General features: G+C 44.8%; 1 protein-coding gene across 2 annotated transcripts in view; it reads left to right on the forward strand.

The window, feature by feature from the left end:
• The window catches only part of LOC121567861 (actin cytoskeleton-regulatory complex protein PAN1), a 130,409-nt gene that overhangs the window by 74,350 nt on the left and 42,438 nt on the right, over positions 1 to 13,621 (forward strand). For both annotated transcript variants that reach the window (XM_045212601.1, XM_045212602.1), the window contains exon 3: positions 6,178 to 6,279. In XM_045212601.1, coding sequence (XP_045068536.1) covers positions 6,178 to 6,279 — 102 coding nt within the window. The remainder of the gene's footprint in view (positions 1 to 6,177; positions 6,280 to 13,621) is intronic.

Here is a 13,621-nt window from a genome sequence, read left to right on the forward strand (position 1 = left end):
TGTGTTAAATGAGGCCTCACCTCCTGGTTACACTAGTGACCATATTCCCCGTGCATCCCGCAAAGGCGGAGGTGTTGCTAACATTTACGATAGCAAATTTCAATTTACAAAAAAAAATGACGTTTTCATCTTTCGAGCTTCTAGTCATGAAATCTATGCAGCCTACTCAATCACTTTTTTATAGCTACTGTTTACAGGCCTCCTGGGCCATATACAGCGTTCCTCTCTGAGTTTCCTGAATTCCTATCAGACCTTGTAGTCATAGCAGATCATATTCTAATTTTTGGTGATTTTAATATTCACATGGAGAAGTCCACAGACCCACTCCAAAAGTCTTTCGGAGCCATTATCGACTCAGTGGGTTTTGTCCAACATGTCTCTGGACCTACTCACTGCCACAGTCATACTCTGGACCTAGTTTTGTCCCATGGAATAAATGTTGTAGATCTTAATGTTTTTCCACAAAATCCTGGACTATCGGACCACCATTTTATTACGTTTGCAATCGCAACAAATAATCTGCTCAGACCCCAACCAAGGAGCATCAAAAGTCGTGCTATAAATTCTCAGACAACACAAAAATTCATTGATGCCCTTCCAGACTCCTTCTGCCTACCCAAGGACGTCAGAGGACAAAAATCAGTTAACCACTTAACTGAGGAACTCAATTTAACCTTGCGCAATACCCTAGATGCAGTTGCACCCCTAAAAACGAAAAACATTTGTCATAAGAAACTAGCTCCCTGGTATACAGAAAATACCCGAGCTTTGAAGCAAGCTTCCAGGAAATTGGAACGGAAATGGCGCCACACCAAACTGGAAGTCTTCCGACTAGCTTGGAAAGACAGTACCGTGCAGTACCGAAGAGCCCTCACTGCTGCTCGATCATCCTACTTTTCCAAATTAATCGAGGAAAATAAGAACAATCCAAAATTTCTTTTTGATACTGTTGCAAAGCTAACTAAAAAGCAGCATTCCCCAAGAGAGGATGGTTTTCACTTCAGCAGTGATAAATTCATGAACTTCTTTGAGGAAAAGATCATGACCATTAGAAAGCAAATTACGGACTCCTCTTTGAATCTGCGTATTCCTCCAGGGCTTAGCTGTCCTGGATCTGCGCAGCTCTGCGAGGGCCTGGGATCGGGAGAGACACTTAAGTGTTTTAGTACTATATCTCTTGACACAATGATGAAAATAATCATGGCCTCTAAACCTTCAAGCTGCATACTGGATCCTATTCCTACTAAACTGCTGAAGGAGCTGCTTCCTGTGCTTGGCCCTCCTATGTTGAACATAATAAACAGCTCTCTATCCACCGGATGTGTACCAAACTCACTAAAAGTGGCAGTGATAAAGCCTCTCTTGAAAAAGCCAAACCTTGACCCGGAAAATATAAAAAACTATCGGCCTATATCGAATCTTCCATTCCTCTCAAAAATTTTAGAAAAAGCTGTTGCGCAGCAACTCACTGCCTTTCTGAAGACAAACAATGTATACGAAATGCTTCAGTCTGGTTTTAGACCCCATCATAGCACTGAGACTGCACTTGTGAAGGTGGTAAATGACCTTTTAATGGCGTCAGACCGAGGCTCTGCATCTGTCCTCGTGCTACTAGACCTTAGTGCTGCCTTTGACACCATCGATCACCACATTCTTTTGGAGAGACTGGAAACCCAAATTGGTCTACACGGACAAGTTCTGGCCTGGTTTAGATCCTACCTGTCGGAAAGATATCAGTTTGTCTCTGTGAATGGTCTGTCCTCCGACAAATCAACTGTACATTTCGGTGTTCCTCAAGGTTCCGTTTTAGGACCACTATTGTTTTCACTATATATTTTACCTCTTGGGGATGTTATTCGAAAACATAATGTTAACTTTCACTGCTATGCGGATGATACACAGCTGTACATTTCAATGAAGCATGGTGAAGCCCCCAAAATTGCCCTCGCTAGAAGCCTGTGTTTCAGACATAAGGAAGTGGATGGCTGAAAACTTTTTACTTTTAAACTCGGACAAAACAGAGATGCTTGTTCTAGGTCCCAAGAAACAAAGAGATCTTCTGTTAAATCTGACAATTCATCTTGATGGTTGTAAAGTCGTCTCAAATAAAACTGTGAAGGACCTAGGCGTTACTCTTGACCCTGATCTCTCTTTTGACGAACATATCAAGACTGTTTCAAGGACAGCTTTTTTCCATCTACGTAACATTGCAAAAATCAGAAATTTTCTGTCCAAAAATGATGCAGAAAAATTAATCCATGCATTTGTTACTTCTAGAGTAGACTACTGCAATGCTCTATTTTCCGGCTACCCGGATAAAGCACTAAATAAACTTCAGTTAGTGCTAAATACGGCTGCTAGAATCCTGACTAGAACCAAGAAATTTGATCATATTACTCCAGTGCTAGCTTCCCTACACTGGCTTCCTGTTAAGGCAAGGGCTGATTTCAAGGTTTTACTGTTAACCTATAAAGCGTTACATGGGCTTGCTCCTACCTATCTTTCCGAGTTGGTCCTGCCGTACATACCAATACGTACGCTACGGTCACAAGACGCAGGCCTCCTAATTGTCCCTAGAATTTCTAAGCAAACAGCGGGAGGCAGGGCTTTCTCCTATAGATCTCCATTTTTATGGAACAGTCTGCCTACCCATGTGAGAGACGCGAGACTCGGTCTCAACCTTTAAGTCTTTACTGAAGACTTATCTCTTCAGTAGGTCATATGATTGAGTGTAGTCTGGCCCAGGAGTGTGAAGGTGAACGGAAAGGCTGGAGCAACGAACAGCCCTTGCTGTCTCTGCCGGGCCGGTTCCCCTCTCCACTGGGGTTCTCTGCCTCTAACCCTGTTGCAGGGGCTGAGTCACTGGCTTGCTGGTGCTCTTTCATGCCGTCCCTGGGAGGGGTGCGTCACTTGAGTGGGTTGAGTTACTGACGTGATCTTCCTGTCTGGGTTGGCGCCCCCCTTGGTTTGTGCTGTGGTGGAGACCTCTGTGGGCTATACTCGGCCTTGTCTCAGGATTGTAAGTTGGTGGTTGGGGATATCCCTCTAGTGGTGCGGGGGCTGTGCTTTGGCGGAGTGGGTGGGGTTATATCCTTCCTGTTTGGCCCTGTCCGGGGTTTCTTCGGATGGGGCCACAGTGTCTCCGGACCGCTCCTGTCTCAGCCTCCAGTATTTATGCTGCAGTAGTTTATGTGTCGGGGGGCTGGGGTTAGTTGGTTATACCTGGAGTACTTCTCCTGTCTTATCCAGTGTCCTGTGTGAATTTAAGTATGCTCTCTCTAATTCTCTCGTTCTCTCTTTCTCTCTGAGAACCTGAGCCCTAGGACCATACGTCAGGACTACCGGGCATGATGACACCTTGCTGTCCCCAGTCCGCCTGGCCTTGCTGCTATTCCAGTTTCAACTGTTCTGCCTGCGGCTACGAAACCCCTACCTGTCCCAGACCTGCTGTTTTCAACTCTAAATGATCGGCTATGAAAAGCCAACTGAGAGACCTGAGCCCTAGGACCATACGTCGGGACTACCGGCCGTGGTGACTCCTTGCTGTCCCCAGTCCGCCTGGCCTTGCTGCTATTCCAGTTTAAACTGTTCTGCCTGCGGTTATGGAACCCCTACCTGTCCCAGACCTGCTGTTTTAAACTCTAATGATCGGCTATGAAAAGCCAACTGAGATTTATTCCTGATTATTATTTGACCATGCTTGTCACTTATGAACATTTTTGAACATCTTGGCATGGTTCTGTTATAATCTCCACCCGGCACAGCCAGAAGAGGACTGGCCACCCCTCATAGCCTGGTTCCTCTCTAGGTTTCTTCCTAGGTTTTGCCTTTCTAGGGAGTTTTTCCTAGCCACCGTGCTTCTACACCTGCATTACTAGCTGTTTGGGGTTTTAGGCTGGGTTTCTGTACAGCACTTCGAGATATTAGCTGATGTAAGAAGGGCTATATAAAATAAAATTGATTGATTGATTGATTTAACCAATTATGTGACATCTGAAGGTAATTGGTTGCACCAGATCTTATTTAGGGGCTTCATAGCAAAGGGGGTGAATACATATGCACGCACCGCTTTTCTGTTATGTATTTTTTTTGAATTCATTGAAACAAGTCACTTTTTAAATTTCACTTCACCAATTTTGACTATTTTGTGTATGTCCATTGCATGAAATCAAATAAAAATCAATTTAAATTACAGGTTGTAATGCAACAAAATAGGAAAAACGCCTAGGGGGATGAATACTATTTCAAGGCACTGTAGTGTATCTATTTCCCCATCGCTTTATAGAATGGTGCTGAAATCTGTCATAAAGGTGAATGTTGCTAGATCATGGATATATACCATAATAAACCCTGGATTGAGCAGAGTTTAACATGTTTTCTGCAGAGCTTAAGTTCACACTGAATAGATATTCATCTATAGGAACGATTGTTGAAAATACTTTTTCAAATAGCTCCTTTGATCCTAAAGGATCATCCCACATTCAAGCATTTCAATTCAGTCTCATCAAAACCATTATAATTGTCCTCCAAGCTAAACACCACACCAACACATTATGTCCTCCAAGCTAAACACCAACACATTCTGTCCTCCAAGATAAACACCACACCAACACATTATGTCCTCCAAGCTAAACACCACACCAACACATTCTGTCCTCCAAGCTAAACACCACACCAACACATTATGTCCTCCAAGCTAAACACCACACCAACACATTCTGTCCTCCAAGCTAAACACCACACAACCACATTCTGTCCTCCAAGATAAACACCAACACATTCTGTCCTCCAAGATAAACACCACACCAACACATTCTGTCCTCCAAGCTAAACACCACACCAACACATTATGTCCTCCAAGCTAAACACCACACCAACACATTCTGTCCTCCAAGCTAAACACCACACAACCACATTCTGTCCTCCAAGATAAACACCAACACATTCTGTCCTCCAAGATAAACACCACACCAACACATTCTGTCCTCCAAGATAAACACCACACAACCACATTCTGTCCTCCAAGCTAAACACCAACACATTCTGTCCTCCAAGATAAAAACCATACCAACACATTCTGTCCTCCAAGATAAACACCAACACATTCTGTCCTCCAAGATAAACACCACACCAACACATTCTGTCCTCCAAGATAAACACCACACAACCACATTCTGTCCTCCAAGCTAAACACCAACACATTCTGTCCTCCAAGATAAAAACCATACCAACACATTCTGTCCTCCAAGATAAACACCAACACAACCACATTCTGTCCTCTACTCTTTTTTCCCTCCAGCTCTGGAACTAAATATAATAGGATATTGTTATCTTCTTTCTTTACTTTTATATTTATTTTCTTTATTTTTAAACACAATCATTACTACTATGAGGTGGGAAAGGAAGTGTAGTTCATTAGAAACACATTCATTACTACTATGAGGTGGGGAAGAAGGTGCAGTTCATTAAAAACACAACCCTTACTACTAAGAGGTAGGGACGGAGGTGTAGTTCCTTAGATTCACAATCATTACTACTATGAGGTGGGGAAGGAAGTGTAGTTCCCTAGAAACACAATCATTAATACTAAGAGTGGGGGAGGAGGTGTAGTTCATTAGAAACACAATCCAGACTACTAAGAGTTGGCGAAGGAAGTGTAGTTCCTTAGAAACAAATCATTATTACTATGAACTGTGGATGGAGTTTTAGTTCCTTACAAACACAATCATTACTACTATGAGGTGGGGAAGGAGGTGTAGTTCATTAGAAACACAATCATTACTACTCTGAGGTGGGAAAGGAGGTGTAGTTCCCTAGAAACACAATCATTACTACTATGAGGTGGGAAAGGAGGTGTAGTTCCCTAGAAACACAATCATTACTACTAAGAGGTGGGGACTTTATTTCCGTTCTTCTGACTTATTCATGGTGTCTCCATTCCAACATCACCACTCTGAGCTGTGGTGTGTCTGAGCTCCGTCAACATTTCACAAAGACATTTCATGTTTCTAAGAAAACACCACTTCTGAACAAAACTTTTCACAATGACAGCTTTCAGCGTGATGACATAGTGCACTGTAAAACAGTGGAATAAACACTCTCTTGTGCATCCCAAATGGCACCCTATTCCCTATGCGGTGCACTGCTTTAGAGTCTGAACTGTGGTGTTTCCTGTAGGTGGTTCACCTGGACAAGGATGAGGACATGCAGAAGATTCCTCTCCAGCCCCCATACTACGACATGGCGCCCTCTGAGTCAACCCCCTTCACTGACAAGCCGGTGAGTAGAGCCGCCTTAACCAAGGTGTACAGGAGTGAAGGGGACTGCAGAGACACGTTGAACAGGTGTATAGGCCAGGTGTGAAGGGTACTGCAGAGACACGTTGAACAGGTGTATAGGCCAGGTGTGAAGGGTACTGCAGAGACACGTTGAACATGTGTATAGGCCAGGTGTGCAGAGTACTGCAGAGACACGTTGAACAGGTGAATAGGCCTGTCTGCTCTTTACCTCTCTACCTCTACCTCTATCTCTACCTCTACCTCTACCTCTACCACTACCTCTACCTCTCTATCTCTACCTCTACCTCTACCTCTCTATCTCTACCTCTACCTCTACCTCTCTATCTCTACCTCTACCTCTATCTCTACCTCTACCTCTCTATCTCTACCTCTACCTCTACCTCTACCTCTCTATCTCTACCTCTACTACTACCTCTACCTCTATCTCTATCTCTACCTCTATCTCTATCTCTACCTCTACCTCTCTATCTCTACCTCTACCTCTACCTCTCTATCTCTACCTCTACCTCTACCTCTACCTCTACCTCTCTATCTCTACCTCTACCTCTACCTCTACCTCTACCTCTACCTCTACCTCTACCTCTACCTCTCTATCTCTACCTCTACCTCTACCTCTACCTCTACCTCTCTACCTCTACCTCTACCTCTACCTCTACCTCTACCTCTACCTCTCTATCTCTACCTCTACCTCTACCTCTACCTCTACCTCTACCTCTACCTCTATCTCTACCTCTACCTCTACCTCTACCTCTACCTCTCTATCTCTACCTCTACCTCTACCTCTACCTCTACCTCTACCTCTACCTCTCTATCTCTACCTCTACCTCTACCTCTACCTCTACCTCTACCTCTCTATCTCTACCTCTACCTCTACCTCTACCTCTACCTCTACCTCTCTATCTCTACCTCTACCTCTACCTCTACCTCTACCTCTACCTCTACCTCTACCTCTACCTCTATCTCTACCTCTACCTCTACCTCTACCTCTACCTCTACCTCTCTACCTCTACCTCTACCTCTACCTCTACCTCTACCTCTACCTCTCTATCTCTACCTCTACCTCTACCTCTACCTCTACCTCTCTATCTCTACCTCTACCTCTACCTCTACCTCTACCTCTACCTCTACCTCTACCTCTACCTCTACCTCTCTATCTCTACCTCTACCTCTACCTCTACCTCTACCTCTATCTCTACCTCTACCTCTACCTCTACCTCTACCTCTACCTCTACCTCTACCTCTCTATCTCTACCTCTACCTCTACCTCTACCTCTACCTCTACCTCTACCTCTACCTCTACCTCTCTATCTCTACCTCTACCTCTACCTCTACCTCTACCTCTACCTCTACCTCTATCTCTACCTCTACCTCTACCTCTACCTCTACCTCTACCTCTACCTCTACCTCTACCTCTATCTCTATCTCTACCTCTACCTCTACCTCTACCTCTACCTCTACCTCTACCTCTCTATCTCTACCTCTACCTCTACCTCTACCTCTACCTCTACCTCTACCTCTCTATCTCTACCTCTACCTCTACCTCTACCTCTACCTCTACCTCTACCTCTACCTCTCTACCTCTACCTCTACCTCTACCTCTACCTCTACCTCTACCTCTATCTCTACCTCTCTATCTCTACCTCTACCTCTACCTCTACCTCTACCTCTCTATCTCTACCTCTACCTCTACCTCTACCTCTACCTCTACCTCTATCTCTACCTCTCTATCTCTACCTCTACCTCTACCTCTACCTCTACCTCTACCTCTACCTCTACCTCTCTATCTCTACCTCTACCTCTACCTCTACCTCTACCTCTACCTCTATCTCTACCTCTCTATCTCTACCTCTACCTCTACCTCTACCTCTACCTCTACCTCTACCTCTACCTCTCTATCTCTACCTCTACCTCTACCTCTACCTCTACCTCTCTACCTCTACCTCTACCTCTACCTCTACCTCTATCTCTATCTCTACCTCTACCTCTACCTCTACCTCTACCTCTACCTCTCTATCTCTACCTCTACCTCTACCTCTACCTCTACCTCTACCTCTACCTCTACCTCTCTATCTCTACCTCTACCTCTACCTCTACCTCTACCTCTACCTCTACCTCTCTATCTCTACCTCTACCTCTATCTCTACCTCTACCTCTACCTCTACCTCTACCTCTACCTCTACCTCTACCTCTCTATCTCTACCTCTATCTCTACCTCTATCTCTACCTCTATCTCTATCTCTACCTCTACCTCTACCTCTACCTCTACCACTACCTCTACCTCTACCTCTACCTCTACCTCTACCTCTCTATCTCTACCTCTACCTCTACCTCTACCTCTACCTCTACCTCTACCTCTATCTCTACCTCTACCTCTCTATCTCTACCTCTACCTCTACCTCTACCTCTACCTCTATCTCTACCTCTACCTCTCTATCTCTACCTCTACCTCTACCTCTACCTCTACCTCTACCTCTCTATCTCTACCTCTACCTCTACCTCTACCTCTACCTCTACCTCTATCTCTACCTCTATCTCTACCTCTACCTCTACCTCTATCTCTACCTCTACCTCTACCTCTCTATCTAAACCTCTACCTCTACCTCTACATCTACCTCTACCTCACCTCTATCTCTACCTCTACCTCTACCTCTCTATCTCTACCTCTCTATCTCTATCTCTACCTCTACCTCTACCTCTATCTCTACCTCTACCTCTACCTCTACCTCTACCTCTACCTCTACCTCTACCTCTCTATCTCTATCTCTACCTCTACCTCTACCTCTACCTCTACCTCTCTATCTCTACCTCTACCTCTACCTCTACCTCTACCTCTACCTCTCTATCTCTATCTCTATCTCTACCTCTACCTCTACCTCTACCTCTACCTCTACCTCTACCTCTCTATCTCTACCTCTACCTCTACCTCTACCTCTACCTCTACCTCTCTATCTCTACCTCTACCTCTACCTCTACCTCTACCTCTACCTCTACCTCTACCTCTATCTCTACCTCTACCTCTACCTCTATCTCTATCTCTACCTCTACCTCTACCTCTCTACCTCTACCTCTACCTCTCTATCTCTACCTCTACCTCTACTCTCTACCTCTACCTCTACCTCTACCTCTACCTCTACCTCTACCTCTACCTCTACCTCTACCTCTATCTCTACCTCTACCTCTATCTCTATCTCTACCTCTACCACTACCTCTATCTCTATCTCTACCTCTATCTCTACCTCTACCTCTACCTCTCTATCTCTACCTCTACCTCTACCTCTACCTCTACCTCTACCTCTACCTCTACCTCTACCTCTACCTCTATCTCTATCTCTACCTCTACCTCTACCTCTATCTCTACCTCTACCTCTACCTCTCCATCTCTACCTCTATCTCTACCTCTACTACTACCTCTACCTCTACCTCTACCTCTACCTCTACCTCTATCTCTACCTCTACCTCTACCTCTACCTCTACCTCTACCTCTATCTCTACCTCTACCTCTACCTCTACCTCTACCTCTACCTCTATCTCTACCTCTACCTCTACCTCTACCTCTACCTCTACCTCTACCTCTCTATCTCTACCTCTACCTCTACCTCTACCTCTACCTCTACCTCTACCTCTACCTCTACCTCTACCTCTACCTCTACCTCTACCTCTACCTCTACCTCTATCTCTACTCTCTATCTCCCCTCTACCTCTACCTCTACCTCTACCTCTCTATCTCTACCTCTACCTCTACCTCTACCTCTACCTCTACCTCTATCTCTACCTCTCTATCTCTACCTCTACCTCTACCTCTACCTCTACCTCTACCTCTACCTCTCTATCTCTACCTCTACCTCTACCTCTACCTCTACCTCTACCTCTATCTCTACCTCTCTATCTCTACCTCTACCTCTACCTCTACCTCTACCTCTACCTCTACCTCTACCTCTCTATCTCTACCTCTACCTCTACCTCTACCTCTACCTCTATCTCTACCTCTACCTCTACCTCTACCTCTACCTCTACCTCTATCTCTATCTCTACCTCTACCTCTACCTCTACCTCTACCTCTACCTCTCTATCTCTACCTCTACCTCTACCTCTACCTCTACCTCTACCTCTACCTCTACCTCTCTATCTCTACCTCTACCTCTACCTCTACCTCTACCTCTACCTCTACCTCTCTATCTCTACCTCTACCTCTATCTCTACCTCTACCTCTACCTCTACCTCTACCTCTACCTCTACCTCTACCTCTCTATCTCTACCTCTATCTCTACCTCTATCTCTACCTCTATCTCTATCTCTACCTCTACCTCTACCTCTACCTCTACCACTACCTCTACCTCTACCTCTACCTCTACCTCTACCTCTCTATCTCTACCTCTACCTCTACTCTCCTACCTCTACCTCTACCTCTATCTCTACCTCTACCTCTCTATCTCTACCTCTACCTCTACCTCTACCTCTACCTCTATCTCTACCTCTACCTCTCTATCTCTACCTCTACCTCTACCTCTACCTCTACCTCTACCTCTCTATCTCTACCTCTACCTCTACCTCTACCTCTACCTCTACCTCTATCTCTACCTCTATCTCTACCTCTACCTCTACCTCTATCTCTACCTCTACCTCTACCTCTCTATCTAAACCTCTACCTCTACCTCTACATCTACCTCTACCTCTACCTCTATCTCTACCTCTACCTCTACCTCTCTATCTCTACCTCTCTATCTCTATCTCTACCTCTACCTCTACCTCTATCTCTACCTCTACCTCTACCTCTACCTCTACCTCTACCTCTACCTCTACCTCTCTATCTCTATCTCTACCTCTACCTCTACCTCTACCTCTACCTCTCTATCTCTACCTCTACCTCTACCTCTACCTCTACCTCTACCTCTCTATCTCTATCTCTATCTCTACCTCTACCTCTACCTCTACCTCTACCTCTACCTCTACCTCTCTATCTCTACCTCTACCTCTACCTCTACCTCTACCTCTACCTCTCTATCTCTACCTCTACCTCTACCTCTACCTCTACCTCTACCTCTATCTCTACCTCTATCTCTACCTCTACCTCTACCTCTATCTCTATCTCTACCTCTACCTCTACCTCTCTACCTCTACCTCTACCTCTCTATCTCTACCTCTACCTCTACCTCTACCTCTACCTCTACCTCTACCTCTACCTCTACCTCTACCTCTACCTCTACCTCTATCTCTACCTCTACCTCTCTATCTCTACCTCTACCTCTACCTCTATCTCTATCTCTACCTCTATCTCTACCTCTACCTCTACCTCTCTATCTCTACCTCTACCTCTACCTCTACCTCTACCTCTACCTCTACCTCTACCTCTACCTCTACCTCTACCTCTCTATCTCTACCTCTACCTCTACCTCTACCTCTACCTCTACCTCTACCTCTCTATCTCTACCTCTATCTCTACCTCTACCTCTACCTCTACCTCTACCTCTACCCTCTCTATCTCTACCTCTATCTCTACCTCTACCTCTACCTCTATCTCTATCTCTACCTCTATCTCTACCTCTATCTCTACCTCTATCTCTACCTTTACCTCTACCTCTACCTCTACCTCTCTACCTCTATCTCTATCTCTACCTCTCTACCTCTATCTCTATCTCTACCTCTCTACCTCTATCTCTATCTCTACCTCTACCTCTACCTCTACCTCTACCTTTACCTGTACCTCTACCCCCAAGGCATGCTAACCTCTCACCATTACAATAACAGGGGAGGTTAGCATTTTTGTGGGGGTGTAATATTTGTGCGTCTGTAACTTTCTCACTCATCAATATTCACGATTCATTCAGGACTCTCAGTAACAATGGTAGCACCCACATTAATGTAGAAGTGTTTAGAAACATTAAACTACATGGAACTCTATGACAGTCTGACTACACCACTCATCTCATCGTCTGCATCTCAAATGGAACCCTATTCCCTATATAGTGCACTACATCTGACCAGAGCCCAATGGAACCCTATTCCCTATATAGTGCACTACATCTGACCAGAGCCCAATGGAACCCTATTCCCTATTTTTGTAAAAAAAAAAAAAAAAAATCACCTTTATTTAACCAGGTAAGCCAGTTGAGAACAAGTTCTCATTTACAACTGCGACCTGGCCAAGATAAAGCAAAGCAGTGCGATAAAAACAACAACACAGAGTTACATATGGGGTAAAACAAAACATAAAGTCAAAAATACAAACAGAAAATATATATACAGTGTGTGCAAATGTAGCAAGTTATGGAGGTAAGGCAATAAATAGGCCATAGTGCAAAATAATTACAATTCCGTATGAACACTGGAGTGATAGATGTGCAAGAGATGATCTGCAAATAGAAATACTGGTGTGCAAACGAGCAAAATAAATAACAATATAGGGATGAGGTAGTTGGGTGGGCTAATTTCAGATGGGCTGTGTACAGGTGCAGTGATCGGTAAGGTGCTCTGACAACTGATGCTTAAAGTTAGTGAGGGAGATAAATGTCTCCAGCTGCAGAGATTTTTGCAATTCGTTCCAGTCATTGGCAGCAGAGAACTGGAAGGAATGGCGTCCAAAGGAGGTGTTGGCTTTGGGGATGACCAGTGAGATATATTTGCTGACTACGGGTGGGTGCTGCTATGGTGACCAATGAGCTAAGATAAGGCGGGGATTTGCCTAGCAGTGATTTATAGATGGCCTGGAGCCAGTGGGTTTGACGACGAACATGTAGTGAGGACCAGCCAACAAGAGCGTACAGGTCACAGTGGTGGGTAGTATATGGGGCTTTGGTGACAAAACGGATGGCACTGTGATAGACTACATCCAATTTGCTGAGTAGAGTGTTGGAGGCTATTTGGTAAATGACATCGCCGAAGTCAAGGATTGGTAGGATAGTCAGTTTTACGAGGGCATGTTTGGCAGCATGAGTGAAGGAGGCTTTGTTGCGAAATAGGAAGCCGATTCTAGATTTAACTTTGGATTGGAGATTCTTAATGTGAGTCTGGAAGGAGAGTTTACAGTCTAACCAGACACCTAGGTATTTGTAGTTGTCCACATACTCTAGGTCAGACCCGTCGAGAGTAGTGATTATAGTCATTTGAGAAACCAAGGCTATTTTGTCTGCCAATATATATAGTGCACTACATCTGACCAGACCCTATAGACCCTAGCCAGAAGTAGTGCACTATAAAGGGAATATGGTGCGGTTTTGGACGCACCCTTCATCTGCATCAGCAGCGTTCCCCTCCTAAACCCTGTGGATTCCCTTTTAGCTCCCCACATCGTTCTGTTAGCCTGCTAAGTCATACCATGACCCTTC

Source organism: Coregonus clupeaformis, unplaced genomic scaffold (genome assembly GCF_020615455.1).
Source record: "Coregonus clupeaformis isolate EN_2021a unplaced genomic scaffold, ASM2061545v1 scaf0029, whole genome shotgun sequence".
In the NCBI taxonomy this organism is placed as follows: Eukaryota; Metazoa; Chordata; class Actinopteri; order Salmoniformes; family Salmonidae; genus Coregonus; species Coregonus clupeaformis.